This window comes from Fundulus heteroclitus, unplaced genomic scaffold (assembly GCF_011125445.2).
Source record: "Fundulus heteroclitus isolate FHET01 unplaced genomic scaffold, MU-UCD_Fhet_4.1 scaffold_36, whole genome shotgun sequence".
Taxonomy (NCBI): Eukaryota; Metazoa; Chordata; class Actinopteri; order Cyprinodontiformes; family Fundulidae; genus Fundulus; species Fundulus heteroclitus.
In genome coordinates, this window is record NW_023396770.1 from 4781508 (window position 1) to 4799213 (window position 17706).

A 17706-nucleotide genomic window follows, 5' to 3' on the forward strand; every position below is an offset into this window, starting at 1 on the left:
TCACTCTGGAAACAAGAGTGTTAAAAACTAATGTTCCGGTTCCGTATAGTCACAAATACAGCACATTTTTATGTCGTGTTTCTCAAAATCATTTATCCAGTGATTGTGTAAGTTTTGTGGTTATGGACAAATTTTAATTCTTAGCTGAAAATGTGCGAACCCTTGATCTAGAAGGTCATTTTCAGTTCCTGTTTCACTTATTTGCAGAGGTCTAAAACTGTTGTGACAGCATTATTTACTGCTCTATTAGGCATGACCCAAACTAGTCACAGAAAAAAAAAATCCCACCTTGTCCTTTCTCTTCCTATTTTAGTCAGTTGCACCTATCTTTCAGCTTTTTTTCATCATGCCAGTACATTAAAAGCTTTAGTGACATTTTACCAGCAGATACGTCACACAACAAGCATGGGCGTAATTATCTGGAAACTTGTCGGAAGTATTCTAGCAGTTAATAAAGGACCTTTCTAAAAATACTGGCAGCCGCCACTCTGTTTTAAAGATGTTCAGTTCCCCTCTTTAGAGTTTGCTTTTCAAAATGTTGTCTCCTTCCTGTTCTCAAACATAGACTTCTCTAAACTTGGGGCTTCTGGTAATAGATGGCACGCCCTTTCAAGAAAAGACCTGCGTGTTAAAGGAATGTTCTTTTCTTCCTTCCATTTAAAGAATAACTTCCTCTTAACAATGCGTTTCATTATGACCTTTAATGTTCCACACTGCAGCTGCTCTGCTAGATTGCATCTCTTGTGATGTGCAAAAATCAATCATATCAAATGCATTTCTTAGTTTCAGACACATACTGAGATGAAAATATTAAAATTAAATATCAAACATTAATAATAGATTACATAATAATAATAATAATAATAATAATAATACTACATTTCATTTGTAATGCACTTTACATAATTTTACCAATCACAAAGTGCTACAATTAGCAAAAAAAGTAAAAAGTATAAATAAATGAAAGAATGAAATCAGAAATGATAAAAAAAATATATATAGCTTAGAAATCTTCTGACCAGCATGTTCTGGGGTTTATTCTGCAGCTGTGAAGAAGGCCACGTCTCCTGCAGAAATCAGCTTGGTCCTTAGAATTTGTTAGATTCTGGCAGCTCTGTTCTGAACAGACTAAAGCTCTTGGAGATACCAGGAAGGAGAACATTACAGTAGTCCAGCCTGGAGGAGACGAAGGCACGAGCAAGATGTTCAGCGTCAGGGATGTTGAGTGAGGGACTTGCAATATTATTGAGGTGGGAGAATGAGGTCTTGCCAAGGTTGGTAATGGATGAGAGTCAAAAGGAGGTAGAACTGCAAACAGAATCTCGTGAAAAAAGAGGAGACTTGGATGTCCTGACCAGATAAGGGATGAGTGGAGTGCTAATTAAAACAATATAAAAACTGCTCCCTCCATCTTTAATCTCTTACAGATCGTGGGCAGTGATGGAGGGGGGGGGGGGGGGGGCGTGGTTATTGGTAAAACTGTACAAAAATCCTGTTTTCCAGTTCAAAGTAAAAATGGAAGTCTGGATTTAATGACTAAAGACATCAACGCAACGCTTTAACAATCAACACCAGCACAGCTCGACACATAAAATCTGCCTGATTTTGCTACTTTCAAGCAATGATCCAAGTAAACAATCAGGTCATGTTTTCACACCTTATTTCTTCAATGCACGCCTGTGATGGAATATCTAACATTTAGCACCTTTCCTAAATATTTAAAGAGCTCAGACTGGGTTGTTTGGCTTGTTGATGGAAGCATAGAGGCAGTTGGTATCTGCGGATGAAGCTTTCACTGTGCTGTAGGTCACTGTGTCGTTGTCACCGTCACTTTTAACCTGCAGAAACAGAAAAGAAGATGCACTTCCTGTCAGACCTTTACCTACACCCATCATGCTACAATTAGTTTCAGGCTTCAGTTTGATTAACGTGATCTGTTCATTTTTTAAAGGTGCAATGATTATAAAGCAGACAACTGCAAAGCTGCAGCAATAATTCTGATTAACATCTAGCCAAAATGAGTCATATATGCTGCAAAGTCTCCATACTGTCTGATTGCCCCCCAGTAAGGTGCATCAAGCTGGATATTTGAACCTTTTCTTGGCAGCGTTGATATATTTCATTTTCATTGGTTGGTTTTCTGCCACAAACTCAGTTTACAAGTATACGTCATAACTTTTCACTGGGGAGCATGGTAAACCCAGGAGGCTCAAAGGTAGCCTGCTTTAGCCATTTTGAAAAAAAAAATTGGATGATTGCTGTAGGCCATTTTTATAGTGAATATAGTGAATTCAGCTATCTAGCTTTTCAATTCAGGGGAAGTTGAAAAATTCAGTCAAGCTTGAAGGGGTTTAGTTTGTGAAGGGACTTATTTCCTGGTCTCCCTCCATTGGCCCATGGTGATGGATGTCCGTGTGGACAGTGATGCTGGTCTTTCAGAAGCTGAAAGGCTTTAGCCTCTGTGGTGTTTGAGATGTTCCTGAACATCCTAACTAGTTCTCCTTCATCTGAAGGGAACAGTTTGGGTCTTCTTCAAGACATTGGCAGGATGGTGACTTCTCTGAATCCCCTCTCTCCTATCTAAGCGCTGCATTACAGTCAGTGTTCATTGCATAGAATGTTCATATGCACTTATCGTTTCACCCTTAACAAAAAACTATCAGATCTATCATTAAAAGATGATTAAATTAATCTGTCATTCACCCATAATGATGGGTGGACACTTCTGAGCACACCGTTATTTATTTTCTGGGTTTATAAAACACATGAACACGTTTTTGAATCAGGTTTTCAGGCAGCTTACCTGGCTCCTGCTGTTGGGTTTCTTGGTGTAGCTGATGGAGGCGTAGGAAACACCATTTTCTGCATCAGCCTGCAGAAAATAAAAACCGCTCAGCAACAAGATGACGTGCTCAGAGGTGACACTTCTCTAAAAACAGTGTGGTTTGTGTCAAAAGCTAGTTCTCTGTCGACTTCTCGTTTAGCGTTTCCCTGTTTCTATGGCAGAGGAGCATGCAACAACGTCTAACGTAATCTCACGTGCATACAGGCTTTACCTCATGTTGCTGATTTTCACACGCTGACTGAGTCCCAAGAGGCCTGTGGGTGTCACCCTGCAGGCAGATGCACATGTTATATGTGATATTTAACAACCAAAGTGTTACTAAGTTCATGCAACTGTTGTATGAAGTGTTGCTGCTTTAGCTCAGTGCACACACTTAGATAAAAAGGTGTAATAAAACAACACTATTAAAACATTTCACCATTAAGTGCATGGAAGAATATTTGGGTTAATAACATGTTGGAGAATAGCTGATAATGTTAAAAGCTATAATTATTTTTCTTTTAATACCATTTTTAGAAAAGCAACAATGATCTTCATACTCTTTTACTCACAACGAGCTGCTCATATTTCTCTTTGGCCTCTTGGTTATTTTGTAAAGTAAATCACATTTTAGACAAAAACAGTTTGCAAACTCACCTCCCCAGATTTGTGTTCTGTGTTGTTTCCTGAAATTATAAAAAAATTCAAATTAGCCGCTAAATTTTCCTCAAAAGTTAAAATCTGATTGAAAGACAGCGATGTCTCACCTTTAGTCCTCCTTAAAAGGACAAACACAACAACAGTTATGATCAAAGCCACTAGAACCAGAGGCAGAATGATGTACAACCACGGCGGACCTAGAAAGAAAAGATTACAAGCATTACGAGACAAGTTATTCTTCATAAAACTGTATTTATGAATGTCTGAGTGAGAAAAGATAGTTGTTATCAAAAAGGTTAACCTAATAACATTTGTTTAAGGGTAATTGTGTCACTAAATATCAAAATGTGAGACTTATTTAGTTCTATAATCTTAAAGCAGACTTTGGTGTATTTATACCCGTGTTGCTGTCATCTGGTTCTTCTACATCGGGTGCAACTGTTCTTGGGGTCGTTGTTTTGTCTTTGTCTGGGAAAGGAACATTAGTGAGCAATTTTTTTGATAACATTTGTTAAATGTAATCAGTATATTTAGAAGAGTCTTTTTTTTTAACAGTGTCCTGTCTGGCAATGTGGCATTAATAATTGATGTCTTAATGCCAAAAAGAGCCCAACAAATTTTACTTTCACAAATGGAGCAGTACGACTTTCGCCATAGTGCTCCCCTTGATTTATGCATGTGAATTGTTTTATTATAATTCATGCAGGGAGTATTTAATATGATAGGGACACAACAATGAGAAAGTATAGAGGGAAAGAAAAACAACAAGAAACAAAATGAAAGAAGGTGAAAAAAGGGGAGATAAAAGGGGAGAATTATAAAACGTCTTCAGTTTGCTTCATCGCCTGTTAAGAGAGATGTTAACAGAACAGCACAACCAACGGATATAGTATAACAGATACAATAAAGTAACACCATGATACCATTGCTGAATTATATGTGTTATTATTTAATCTGACATGTATAATGTGGTAGCTGAAGATAAAAATAAGTACCTGCAGTACCTGGATCCATGCACCTGTAGGTGTTTGTGAGAGAGTGCGCTTGTGTATGTGAAGTTTATCCAAAAGAAAAATGCTCAATAGTGGTTGGTGGGAAGAGCCTAAGACTCACCCCCCCCCCCCCCCTTGTAAAAGCGCCCAAGAGGAGCCAACACAGGAAATCTGCCCCCCACCAAGGGAAGAGGAGAGACGGCCCCAATGAAACCCCCCAGCCACCACAAGGCTTTCTCCTTGTGGGTTTTCTCCATATAGTTACTTTTATACAACCACTTCACTCTGTGTTTACACTGTCTATCTGTCAACACAGAGCAGGTTAATGTCACCATGTTCTGGTTCTGATCTTCTCTCACTGAGGAGGATTTGAAGGGAGTTCAGACAGAAACTTTGTTATTCCTGTCTTGGCATCTCTTAATTGGTAGCCAGGATATTTTACGCATAAAAAGACAAGTTGCTGTTCCTAAAACTGTATTTATGAATGTCTGTGTGATAAATGAGAGCTGTTATCAAAAAAGGTTTGTGTAAAAACAGCATAAATGCTAACAGAATTTAAATAAAAAGACTTGAACTAAAAGATTTAGATTAGATTTCTGTGAGCGAAGCACACAGAGAAAGGGAAAATATACAACATGGTTCACCAAACACAACAGAAGATCAATGCTGCAGACTATTAAAAAAATCTGATTTAATTATCTTCATATAACCAAAATCAGGTGACATAGACAATCACACCAAAATATGTCCCAACACTGTAAGCCCAGAAAATAGATAAATAAATATACTGTACCGTCAGTACAGGTTAAAGTAGAAGTAATGCAAAGTAAAAGAAGAAAACTAAAATAAATCTGTACACTAAACACCACACATCTCTTCACCTAGATGGATCTGCCCAGAGAACTTCATCCTTTCAGACACTATCCTCACTGACAAGACAACGGGGGAAGAATCGTTTTTAATGATGGATCCATCCTTGCACAGCTGATGAATTTGGAAACAGGAGGTCTTCCTCTTCCTCTACTTCCTCCTCATCCTCCACAGATTCTCCCTCTAAATTTAAATTTAGGTTAAAAGCAGGTGAACTCACCTGCTGCGTTTTTGTAGTGCTTAAACCAGATCAGTGTGTCTACAATGAAGCCATCATGAGTTTGTAATGTGTGTTTAATCAACTGTGTCATTGGTGTGGAGATGTGTCAGTCAGGTCTTAGGATGCGGAAGAAAAGGACTTTATGATACACTTCAGTGTCTGACGCAAATCACCGTGTGTGTTGTCCTGCACAAAGTGTGAGGCTGACTTTATGTTCATATTGGTTAGAATCTGGTCCAACGTTTGGCTCCTTGAGTGTAAGGTGTTGATAATTATGTCATTCTTTTGTTTTTAGTGTTTATGCAATGGTAAAAAAAACTGTAAAGCACACCTTGGTGTGTTTGTACCTGTTTTGCGGTCGTCTGGTGTTTCTCCTAGTTTAGGTGTAACTGGTGTTGTGGTCACTGTTTTAAGAAAAGAGAGTGAACATTATTCTTAGAAATCTTGAAATTTAGTTTTATGTAATCAATATATCCAGGAGAGTCTTTTAACAGGTTGTTATAATTTCTCACCTGATGGACGAGAGCCGAAGGTAAAAGTCAGCAGTTTATCATCTTCTGTCTTTACTTCACAGCTGAACAAGTTAAACCTTGATGGATAAATGTAATGAGACGTCTGGAAGCTGACAGCAGCAGAGCAGGAAGAGGATGATTCTGTTACATCTCGGTTATCTTTATCCACATTCTTATTATTATACAACCACCTCACTCTGTTTTTACACTGTCCATATGTGGACACAGAGCAGGTTAATGTCACCATGTTCTGGTTCTGATCTTCTCTCACTGAGGAGGATTTAACAGAGAAAAGCAGAGTAACTATGGTTACTTCAGGTGTTGAAATCATTATGATTCTGCTGTCAGCAGGTTGTTGTCACTAAAAGCTGAAAATATTCTCTAATACTCACAGTTAACAAGAGAAAGATGAACCTCAGCATCTGGACCGCTCTGTGTTCCTGATATAAACTGTCTGCAGGAGTAGAGACCAACATCCTCAGCTGTGACTTTCTTTAGAACCAGAGAACAATCTGCAGAAACACTCAGTCTGTCTGAGCGGCCATCTTTAACCTGTCCAAGTTCAACCAACTCTACAGCTGCTTGTCCTGATTTACTGTGAAGCCAGGAGGTGGAGCTACAGTCACTGTAACCATGAGGCACATTTTCACAAGGCAAAGTGACGTCATCTCCAGCTCTGATGGTGAAGTAGAGGGAGAGATCTCTGCTCTCTGCTCCTGGTGACACATAAGCAGAAATACTCACGTAAATATTTAAATAATGAATAACTGTATGGATATTTTATATGACCAGATCATCAAAGGGGAACTAAACTCCAGGTCTGCTCTATGAAACTATCAACATTCTGCTCTGATGAAACAGTTCTGTTAATGTTGAAATGAAGAGAATTTAATAAACAGCAGCTGGAGAGAATCTCACCTGGAATCTGCAGCAGCAGCAGGAAAAATACAAACATTTTCCTCCATCTAGACTCCTCCATGGTTCCTCTCTGCTTCATCGTCTCTCTCTGCTTCCTGTATAACTCTGTCAGCTTGAGCTTTTAACCCACAGTCTTTCTACTTCCTGTAACTACTGAGGGTTTAACTTCTTCATTCAAGCTGTCATGTTTCACACCACAGCTGGTTTAAAGCAGGAAGGTTTAGCCGTCCTTTACGTTCCTGCTGTGTATTCAACACTAAACTAACTGTTAATTTACACCAGAAATGGACTCACTTTACTTTATCTATAGCTTCATCCTGCATCAGCTTTGCTTTACAATGTATATGTTATCATTATCTTGTAAATTATCAAGTGAATAAATATTTAAATCAAGAGTTACTTAATAAACTTGCATGTTAAGTTAATTTGAAATGGGAGGATTAAACCTTTTACATTAAAATACACCAACTCTGACTCACAATATTAACTAAAAACTCCCGCAGAAGACAAAAGAAGCAGACAGCGCCCCCTGGTGTTCAACACGAAGGAATACTGCAGGAAAACGTTGGTATTCCTCTTGTTCTTTATTTGACTGTAGAATAAATCAACTGTAGACAAACATAGATGCTAAAATTGCTCCAGAAACAATATTAAAAGTAATAAAAACAAGAGGCAGAAAGTATAGGGTTTATGTTCAGAGCTTATTCTCATCCATCCATTGTGTTTACCTGCTTCTTCTTGCTGGGTCCAGAGAGAACCCACACTAAAACTGGGAGAACATACAGACTTCATGCAAAAAGATCCCAGGACCTTCTTGCTGCAAAGCTACAGTGATATTAAATCCACCACCAAACAGCCCTTAATAATAATAATAATCCATAAAACCATTGATAAAATTATTGGAAGTTAATGATAAACATGTTTCATTGAATCTGTAAAGCCTGGAGACTTCAGGAGGCCTTCAGCTCATTCAGAGCAGATCTTTGTCACTTGGACACCAGAAGGAAGCTTCAGTGATGGATTCAGGAGCTGCAGGAAGACGTCAGATGATTCTGGAGGAGGGATGTGAGACATGAGCTGATTCTGGAGCAGAGGAGACCCAAACATGAGAACATTGTCTCTCTGGCCTCTAGGAGGAATAATTTTAAAGCTTCCCAAGATTAATCCACTAGTTTCATGCACCTAAAGTACCACAAGCAGCACATGCAGGAATATATCTATATATAACCCAATAAATGTACATTTCATAAAATCTGCTCATCTTGTCCTGATGATCAGAATGTGCAATAATCCTAGTCTCTAGCTGAACACTGCCTCCACTCTGACATCATTCAGATATTATCTGTTCCTGTATGAGTGACGCCATCAGTGAAGGAACCAAACCGTCCACATGATCAGGGGGCAGAGGACGCTGGCGTTGTGTGAATGGTACCAGCACCAGACCTAGAGGACATCTGGACCAGCATCAGCAGCACTGAGCAGCCAGAACCCTGAAAACACTGTGGATCAGAGAGCAGACTGGTTTTAGCGTGTTGCCCAGCCTGGAGCTCCTTTATTCTGAGCTGCAAGCTGAGAGCCTTCATCTGGTCTCCCTGGTTGACCCACAGCGGTGCAAGAGTCCATCTACTGGAGCAATGTTGTATTTACACAACGTGAAATGAAAGACAGGATTACAGTAGTTCATAACTTTGAGTTCTGGGTGCCGGTTTATTTGATTTTATCTACTGCTGTAGTCAGTCTGCAGTCCTGAAACCTCAGATGTTGGTTTGTTCTGTCAGGAGACTTTATGTTCCAGCGTCCAGGTACCATTACTGCTGCATCTTCTTCCTCTACTAGTGGGATTATTTCATCCTGGACATCTACCACCTCTCCAGGTCTGGAACACCGGCTCAGAGAAATGGGATCTGTGAAAAAACTGGGAACATATTAGTTTGGATAAACTGGACAACATGGAGACCCTTCTTGGCTTATTGTTAAATTACCAAACAATCAATGTAATGTGTAGAGCTCTGAGGACCTGATATTCTAGCCAGACACAGAGTTTGGTTTTAAAAGGTTTGTTGAAGAAAAGGGAGAGTAGTGGCAGACGAGGCAGGCAGGAATGGGCTGGAGAGCAGAAGAAGCAGGTGGGGGTAGCAGGCAGAACCAGATCAGAACAGGAGCTGCAGGTAACATCAGACGTGAGCAGAAGTATAGACAGAACCTGACTAGAAGCCACTGACGTGTTTCCAGCAGAGCGACACACAGAACCCACCAGGAATCCTTCTTCCAGGCGGTGCACACAATCACTACTAAGCTGACTAACGAGGGCAGGATGAGGACTGGTTCCAGGGAGAAGCAGGAGAAACGAGAAGAAGCCGCTGGAGCAAACATCACATGCAGGCGGGGAAACAAGACGAGACGCTCTGGCAGGGAGAGGATGAGTGAGGCAGGAATAAGCAGGGAGAGTGACAGGTGAGGAGAGTTGACCAATTAGTGGAGGCAGCAGGAAGAACCAATGAGGTGACTGCTGGCTGGAAGGAGGCTGATCTGATTGGATGATGACTGGCGGCTAATGGCTGAGAAGTGGAACATGATCAGTCCAGAATATTCAAACAAAAACCCTAAAACATGACACAATGTTGCTATTTCTATATAATAGCAGGTCAGCTGCATGTGTTCTAAGACTTTTATAATATAAAAACAGAATAAATGAAGGAAATATACACTCAATATTCATGTTGCTGCTTCCACCAATCATCAATCAGCTGAATTCCTTCAACTTCTGGACTGTTTGGTCTCAGAACAATATGTCAAACTCCCAACACGCTCTCCTGGACACTCTCTGGATTTAATCATCACAAAGTCTCTGCAGACGTCGTAGGAGTCTCTGATCACAAACATATTTTCATGGAGCTTCTCTTCCTGGAAGGAGCCATCAAGCCAAAGCAGCAGATATGCTTCAGAAATCTAAATAATCCATCATGAACTTCCAGCAGCAGCTATATTCCTGTTTCCTTTCCAGCGTCTAGGAGCTCCACGCTGCTGTCAGAGAGGAGGGTTGCCTTTCCACACTCAGCTCAGGGCTAATTCATATAAGTATTTAGGTTTTTGGCTGGACAACAAACTTTCTTTCAAAGTTCATGTTGAGAAACTTGTAAAAAAGCTGAAACTACGGCTGGGGTTTTATTTTAGAAATAAAACCTGTTTTAACATGTCAGCCAGAAAAACACTTGTGCAGGCTACCTTTTTAAGTGTTTTAGACTATGGTGATGTTGTCTACATGCATGCTGCCTCTAGTACTCTCCACCTGTTAGATTCTGTGTACCATAGTGCTCTGCGCTTCTTAACTAACTCTTATTCCCGTACTCATCATTGTACGCTGTATGAACTGGTAGGTTGGCCATCACTAAGTCTACATAGACAACTTCATTTGTATATTTTTTTATACAAGGCCATGTTGGATAAACTGCCGGCATATTTATGTAATCTCCTCAAGCTAAATTCCAGTCACTTTCATCTCCGTTCCACCAGGTGGCACTCTTACCACGTTCCAATGGTTTTTACTGAGCTGGGGAAGAAATCCTTCTCTTATTTTGCTCCATGGTCTTGGAATAATTTACAAAACTTGCTCCATTTAAATGATCTAATCCCATTGAATGAATTTAAAGCCATTTTAAAATGTCATGTAATTAAAAAATGTAACTGCCCTATGTGACCTGTCTTTTCCTCTATGTGAGATTTTATCTATGTTGTACTTCTGTTTGTATTTTAACTGGTGTGCCGTCTTGGCCAGGTCTCCCTCGAAAAAGAGATCTTAATCTCAAGGGACTTCCTGGTTAAATAAAGGTTAAAAAAAAAAAAAAAAAAAAAAAAAAAAAAAAAACAACCCACAGGACTAGCCCTGAGCTGAGGAGGATGAAGGCAGCCGGTCGAGAGCAAGACACTTTTTTAGCCTCTGGTCTGCTAGTCCACAAGCTAGTTTATCAGGAGAAGCACAAAATGAATGCAAGGCCGCTCAGAGATCTTCAATCCATATTTCCATAATCTCAGATAACTCTGGTAACTTTGTAGTTTTTCCCACCATCATTCATCTCCTTCAGCTCTCAGCAGCATCACTCATTGACTCTACTGACCTCTGCAGGAAATTCATCTCCTTTCAAAATAAGATCCAAACAATCCGATCAGCTCTCTCTCTGTCTCACCCAGACTGGACTACAGACAGAGAAAGGCTTTAAAGCAGGCTTGATAACTTTGTTTAACCCGATGTTTTAATTACCTGTTTGCTTTAATCGGACTCACTACTTTTACAGGTGTATTTATCAGCATTTTATTGTTCCTGTAGTCAATATTGTTACATTGACTGTAGCACAGTTGTGTTATTATAACGTTACTATAGTAACACCAACACATCTTTGTAGCGATGCAACGACAAATTAACATCCTTATGTACTTTTGTCCAAATTTAACCAACAGTGTAAATATGACCTGAAAGAATAAAACTAAACATTAATACACAAAGTTTTTTTGAACAATACACAATACAGAGATTATAAGGAGCATAATTTCATTTAAAGTATGACATACTTTAATTTCATTTAAATTATGTCGTCCTTTTTATATAGATTATATATACATTTCTTTTTAGCAGGATATATGACTTTTAATATTTCACAATTATGCTATTGATTTTGCTCATAAGTGTTTTAAAGCATTGCTTAATTTTAAATTTTGATTTTACCCTTCTATGATGATTTTACCTATAGAACTTTGAGATTTTTCTTAAATGTAAAGTGCATTACAAATAAAATGTATTATTATTATTATTATTATTATTATTATTATTATTAAAGCAAACACTGCTTGCATGTGAAAGTGAAGATGCAGTACCTTTAAGCTGACTTTAGAGGGCAGTAGAGATGTTGATCAGCTGGAAATTCAGTCACTGATTGACTGAGGCTGATATTATTAGATCATGATGCTCTGCTGCACAGAACCAGGAACAATTCATAAACTGTCCATTAATTAAAAAAAACTTAAATGTTATTAAGAAAGTAACAATCTATTCAGTGAACTTTTTATGATCTTTATTTTTAAGCGTTAATGCAACATTTCAGCGTTTATTCTGACACTTCAAATGTGAGACTTTATTTAGAAAACTGAAACAATCATGCAAGCAAGAGGAGTAACTTCAACATTTAATACAGAAAGCAGATTTAATGTGAGAACCGTATCTAAGTAAAACCTCAATGCAACAGAACTTCATGTACAAAATAAAGAGCATGGTTGGTCACTTCTAGAAAAGAGGAAGAGGTTGAATGTGTGAAGACTTGTTGTTAAAATAAACTTGAGCAACAGTTTTGTTCGTTTTACTTCTTGAGTCTCATCATGAGAAAGAATTTTTGAGTTATAAATGAGTTGATGTATGATTATTATTTTTACTTTGCTTCAGGTTTTTATACAAAATATTCTGTTCTGAGAACTTTAGTTGGATTGTTGTACTTTTCAGGGAAGGTTTATTCTTCCATCGTTTTCTGATACTAGAACAGGAAGTATTTCAGCAAATGTGCAGACAGAATAATAACTGAGGGAAACATAAAGGGTTACTATGCATGAAAACAGCAGCAAACGCCTCCATTTCCCTAATAGGGCTGAGTGTGAATGACGTCAAAATAGTACATTTAGAAGGGCTCACTGAGCATGCACCACCGCCATTTTACATTCAGTTTATACACACACACAGATATATATATATACACAGGACTGTCTCAGAAAATTAGAATATTGTGATAAAGTTCTTTATTTTCTGCAATGCAATTAAAAATCATGAAATGTCATTCATTCTGGATTCATTACAAATCAACTGAAATATCGCAAGCCTTTTATTGTTTTAATATCGCTGATTATGGCGTACAGCTGAAGAAAACTCAAAAATCCTATCTCAAAATATTAGAATATTGTGAAAGAGTATACTAGTAGGCTATTCAACTAATCACTTGAATCGTCTAATTAACTCGAAACACCTGCAAGGGTTTCCTGAGCCTTGAAAATCACTCAGCTTGGTTCAGTAAACTAAATAACAAGTATGGGGAAGACTGCTGATCTGACTGCTGTCCAGAAGACCATCATTGACACCCTCCATCAGGAGGGTAAGACACAAAAAGAAATTTCTCAAAGAGCAGGCTGTTCACAGAGTGCAGTTTCAAAGCACATTCACAAAAAGTGTGTTGGAAGGGGGGAATGTGGCAGGAAACGCTGCACAACCAAGAGAGGTGACCGCAGCCTTAACAGTATTGTGAAGAAGAGCCGCTTCCAGAATTTGGGGGAGCTTCAAAGACAGTGGACTGAAGCTGGAGTCCAGGTATCAAAAGCCACTGTTCACAGACATGTCCAGGAAATGGGCTACAATAGCCGTATTCCCATGGTCAAGCCACTTCTGAACTCAAGACAACGGAAGAAGCGTCTGACTTGGGCTATGGAAAAGAAGCACTGGACAGTTGCAGAGTGGTCCAAAGTCCTCTTTTCAGACGAAAGCAAGTTTTGTATGTCATTTGGTAGTCAAGGCGCCAGAGTCTGGAGTTGCTTGAAATCCAGTGTGAAGTTCCCACAGTCAACGATGGTTTGGGGAGCCATGTCAGCTGCTGGTGTTGGTCCACTGTGCTTCATCAAGTCCAGAGTAAATGCAGCTGTGTACCAAGAGATTTTAGAGCACTACATGCTTCCATCCGCTGAAAAGCTCTATGGAGATGATGATTTCATTTTTCAGCATGATCTGGCACCTGCCCACAGTGCCAAAACCACCAGCAACTGGTGTACTGACCATGGCATTACTGTCCTTGATTGGCCTGCCAATTCCCCTGACCTGAACCCCATAGAGAATTTGTGGGGTATTGTGAAGAAGAAGCTGAAAGACACCAGAGCCAACAATGCAAATGAGCTAAAGGCCGCTATTGAAGCATCCTGGGCATCCATAACACCTCAGCAATGCCACAGGCTGATTGCCTCCATGGCACGCCGCATTGATGCAGTAATCTGTGCAAAAGGATTCCCAACCAAGTACTGAGTGCATTAATGGACATTTTCAAATGTTTGATTTTGTTTTGCTGTTATAATTTTTTTTTTTTGACTTTGTCTGAGGAAATATTTGTAATGTTCTGTTGTGGTTCTGGTTATTTTTTCAGTTTAGGATTATTTCTGTTTCTTGTTTTCGATTTATGTTTAGCCTGTTTTGTTATCTGGCCTTTGTTGTTAGTTTTTATTTCAGCCCGTGTCTGTTTAGTCTTATTTCTTACCTCAGGTTTTTGTTTATCAGTCTTATGCTCCCTTTATCACCTCCACCTGTTTTTGTTAATTAGTCCCGCCCTGCTCTCCTGTTCTGTTTCCTATTTAAGCCCGCCTTCGTTTTCGATTAGTTGCCGGAATATCTCCTCTTGTCCCTGTCCGCTACCTCCTGGTAAGAGTCTTGCAGCCTCTGTTTAAATTCTCTGTCTGTTGCCCTGCATTATCTCTCCTGTTTTTGAGTTTGTCCCAGCCTTTGCCTTTTTGTCAACCTGGAGGACCCATCATCTGTGTCAATAAAGTCCTTTTTTAGCATCAGCTCCATGTTTGGCAAAACTTTGGATTCACCACAAGCAATTCATTACAGTATATTCCGGCCACATGAATCCAAAGCCAACACATTCTCTCCGTTCCGGAGGAGCTATGCTTGTCCAGACCTGCGCTCCATTCACCTCTCGCAGCCACTCACCGGATTTCTCCTGTCAGTCCCCTTCACCGCCGTTCAAGCCGGATCCGGACTTTTTTCTGGAGGTTGACGCGGAGGTGATCCGGGAGCTCCGTCCGGACCTTTTTCTGGAGTCGGTCCCATTTCCTTCTTCTGGCGATGAGGCGCATGAATCGCCGCTGGCGTCGGCGGTCCCTTCCCGTCAGGAGGAATCAGTATCTCCGCCAAGCCCGTCGTCCCGCCGCCGGAGGAAAAGACGGCGGCTTGTTGACCACTCCTCCAGCCGTTCTAAGCAGTCATCAGCCGAGCCTGGTCAGCCTCGAACGGTCGTTGCTTCTCAGCCCTTGCCGGTTGCCCCGTCATCTCCTTCCGCTGTTTCCTGTTCAGCAGACCAGGGTCCTCCACTTCCCTGTCCGACTCCGCCCACAGCTCCTCCTAGTGGCGCTGCAGAAGCTGTTCACAAGGATTTGGAGGACAAAATAAGGACTTTTGCACCCCTCATAAAGCGCCTCAGAGAAGCCCTTTTCTGCCACTATTCCGAGGAGCTGGAGAGAAAATTAAAAGAGGTGGAGGCGCATTACAGATCTGCCCTCCAGGCTTTCTATAGCCGACCCAAACCTGTCTCCGAGGGTCCGGCCGACGCCTCGGCTCCTGAGTCTGTCTCCGAGGGTCCGGCTGTCGCCTCGGCTCCTGAGTCTGTCACCGAGGGTCCGGCCGACGCCTCGGCTCCTGAATCTGTCACCGAGGGACCGGCCGACGCCTCGGCTCCTGAGTCTGTCACCGAGGGACCGGCCGACGCCTCGGCTCCTGAGTCTCTCACCGAGGGTCTGGCCGACGCCTCGGCTCCCGTCAAGCCCAATGAGGGGGTCCAGGAGGACCTGCCTCAGCCCAAGTCCAGAGAGGTGGTCCAGGAGGACCTGCCTTCACCCATGTCACAGAAGGGGGTCCGGGAGGACCTGCTTCTTCTGACCAGCGACGTGGGAACCCAGGAGGGTCCGTCGCTGACGTCCGACGTGGAAACCCAGAGGGGTCCGTCGCCGATGTCCGACGTGGGAACCCAGAGGGGTCCGTCACCGATGTCCGATGTGGGAACCCAGAGGGGTCCGTCGCTGACCTGTGAGGCGGGGACTCAGGGGGATCCTTCGCTCTTCGGGCACCCTGGGCCTCAGAAGAGGATTCAGCAACCGTGGTCCCCTGGAGACTTTGAGCCTCTCGGTGTTGTGTATAAACCTAGACCCCTTATAGCCCTCATGGACAGCCAACTCTGGGAGAGACTGTATTGGATGTCGCTTTCTGAGACCCTCCAGAAGCTGATCCTGATACTTCTTGTTGCTAAGGGTCTGACTTTCACTCCAGCCTCGGGCTCCACAGCCTGCAGTCAGGCCTCGTCCACAGCCTGTAGCCCGGGGCCTACTGAAGCCTGTAGCCCAGGGCCTCCAGCAGCCTGTAGCCAGGCTTCCCCTTTAGCTGCCTGTAGCCAGGCTTCCCCTTTAGCTGCCTGTAGCCAGGCTTCCCCTTTAGCTGGCTGTAGCCAGGCTCCCTCTTCAGTCGCCTGTAGCCAGGCTCCCACTTCAGACGCCTGTAGCCAGGCTCCCCCTCCAGTCGCCTGTAGCCAGGCTCCCACTTTAGCAGTCTGTAGCCAGGTTCCCTCTTTAGTCGCCTGTAGCCAGGCTCCTTCTTTAGTCGCCTGTAGCCAGGCTCCCACACCAGTAGCCAGTAACCAGGCGCCGCCGCCTGTAGCCAGTAACCAGGCGCCGCCGCCTTTAACCTGTAGTCCGGCGCCTCCGTCAGCCGTTAGTCCGGCGCCTCCCTCAGCCTGTAATCCGGCGCCTCCTTTAGTCTGTAGCCCGGCGCCTCCCCTAGTCTGTAGCCCGGCGCCTCCCCTAGTCTGTAGCCCGGCGCCTCCCCTAGTCTGTAGCCCAGCGCCTCCCTCAGTCCGTAGTCCGGCGCCCTCCTCAGCCTGTAGTCCGGCGCCCTCCTCAGCCTGTTGTCTGGTGCCTTCCTTAGCCTGTAGTCCGGCGCCAGGTTCTGTTTTCTTCCTCTCCACGCCCCGCCAATGGTCATTGAGGGTCCTGCCGCGCCGCCGGCCTCCGAGGTTCCTGCTCCGCCAACGGCCTCCTATCGCCCTGATCCGCCGACGGCCTCCTGGCCGTCCGCCGGAGAACCTGTCACGCCGGGGCCGTCCGCCGGAGAACCTGTCACGCCGGGGCCGTCCGCCGGAGAACCTGTCACGCCGGAGCCGTCCGCCGGAGATCCGGACTCGCCTGGGCCGCCCTCCGGGACGACCGCCAGACGTCCGGCCACTTTAGGACTCTGTCTTGTTTGGGACTTTGAATTGTTGGGGTTCGCCCTTCTTAGGGTGGTTTTTTGTTTTGGACTTTGGTTTTGACTGTTTTCTTTTCTTTTTTGGATTCTGACCCTCCAGCCTGTAGCCCCCTCCACCCGCCCGGTCTGATTTTTATGTTGTTTTCTTTGAGAGGCGTTTAGGGCGTCTGGAATCCGCCCTTGAGGGGAGGTCTCTGTAATGTTCTGTTGTGGTTTTGGTTATTTTTTCAGTTTAGGATTATTTCTGTTTCTTGTTTTGGATTTATGTTTAGCCTGTTTTGTTATCTGGCCTTTGTTGTTAGTTTTTATTTCAGCCCGTGTCTGTTTAGTCTTATTTCTTACCTTAGGTTTTTGTTTATCAGTCTTATGCTCCCTTTATCACCTCCACCTGTTTTTGTTAATTAGTCCACAAGCAATTCATTACAATATTCTAATATTTTGAGATAGGATTTTTGAGTTTTCTTCAGCTGTACGCCATAATCAGGGATATTAAAACAATAAAAGGCTTGCGATATTTCAGTTGATTTGTAATGAATCCAGAATGTATGACAGTTCATGTTTTTTAATTGAGAGGAAGAAACCAGCTGAATCCGTGTAAAATTATATATATATATATATATATATATATATATATATATATATATATATATATATATATATATATATATATATATATATATATC

At 42.2% G+C, this 17706-nt stretch overlaps 2 protein-coding genes and 1 long non-coding RNA gene across 5 annotated transcripts in view; all 3 read right to left on the minus strand.

Annotated features, from left to right (window-relative positions):
* The window catches only part of LOC110368380, a 718672-nt gene that overhangs the window by 671810 nt on the left and 29156 nt on the right, over positions 1-17706 (minus strand). The gene's annotated exons all lie outside the window — the stretch shown is intronic.
* Positions 683-7277, minus strand: LOC118559875. The gene is made up of 9 exons (XM_036130492.1): positions 6997-7277; positions 6471-6794; positions 6079-6348; positions 5914-5970; positions 3592-3681; positions 3482-3510; positions 3057-3113; positions 2804-2872; positions 683-1838 (listed from the first exon to the last, which is right to left on the minus strand). Exons 1-9 carry the CDS (start codon positions 7073-7075, stop codon positions 1728-1730), a joined length of 1086 nt encoding a protein of 361 aa, XP_035986385.1. The 5' UTR covers positions 7076-7277; the 3' UTR covers positions 683-1727.
* On the minus strand, positions 7486-10021 carry LOC118559877. 2 transcript variants are annotated; one of them, XR_004928989.1, is made up of 3 exons: positions 9251-10021; positions 9014-9158; positions 7486-8900 (listed from the first exon to the last, which is right to left on the minus strand). It is a non-coding gene; the product is annotated as an uncharacterized LOC118559877 (long non-coding RNA). The 2 variants fall into 2 exon arrangements; XR_004928990.1 differs by lacking the exon at positions 9014-9158 and having other exon boundaries at positions 7488-8495; positions 8684-8900; positions 9251-10008.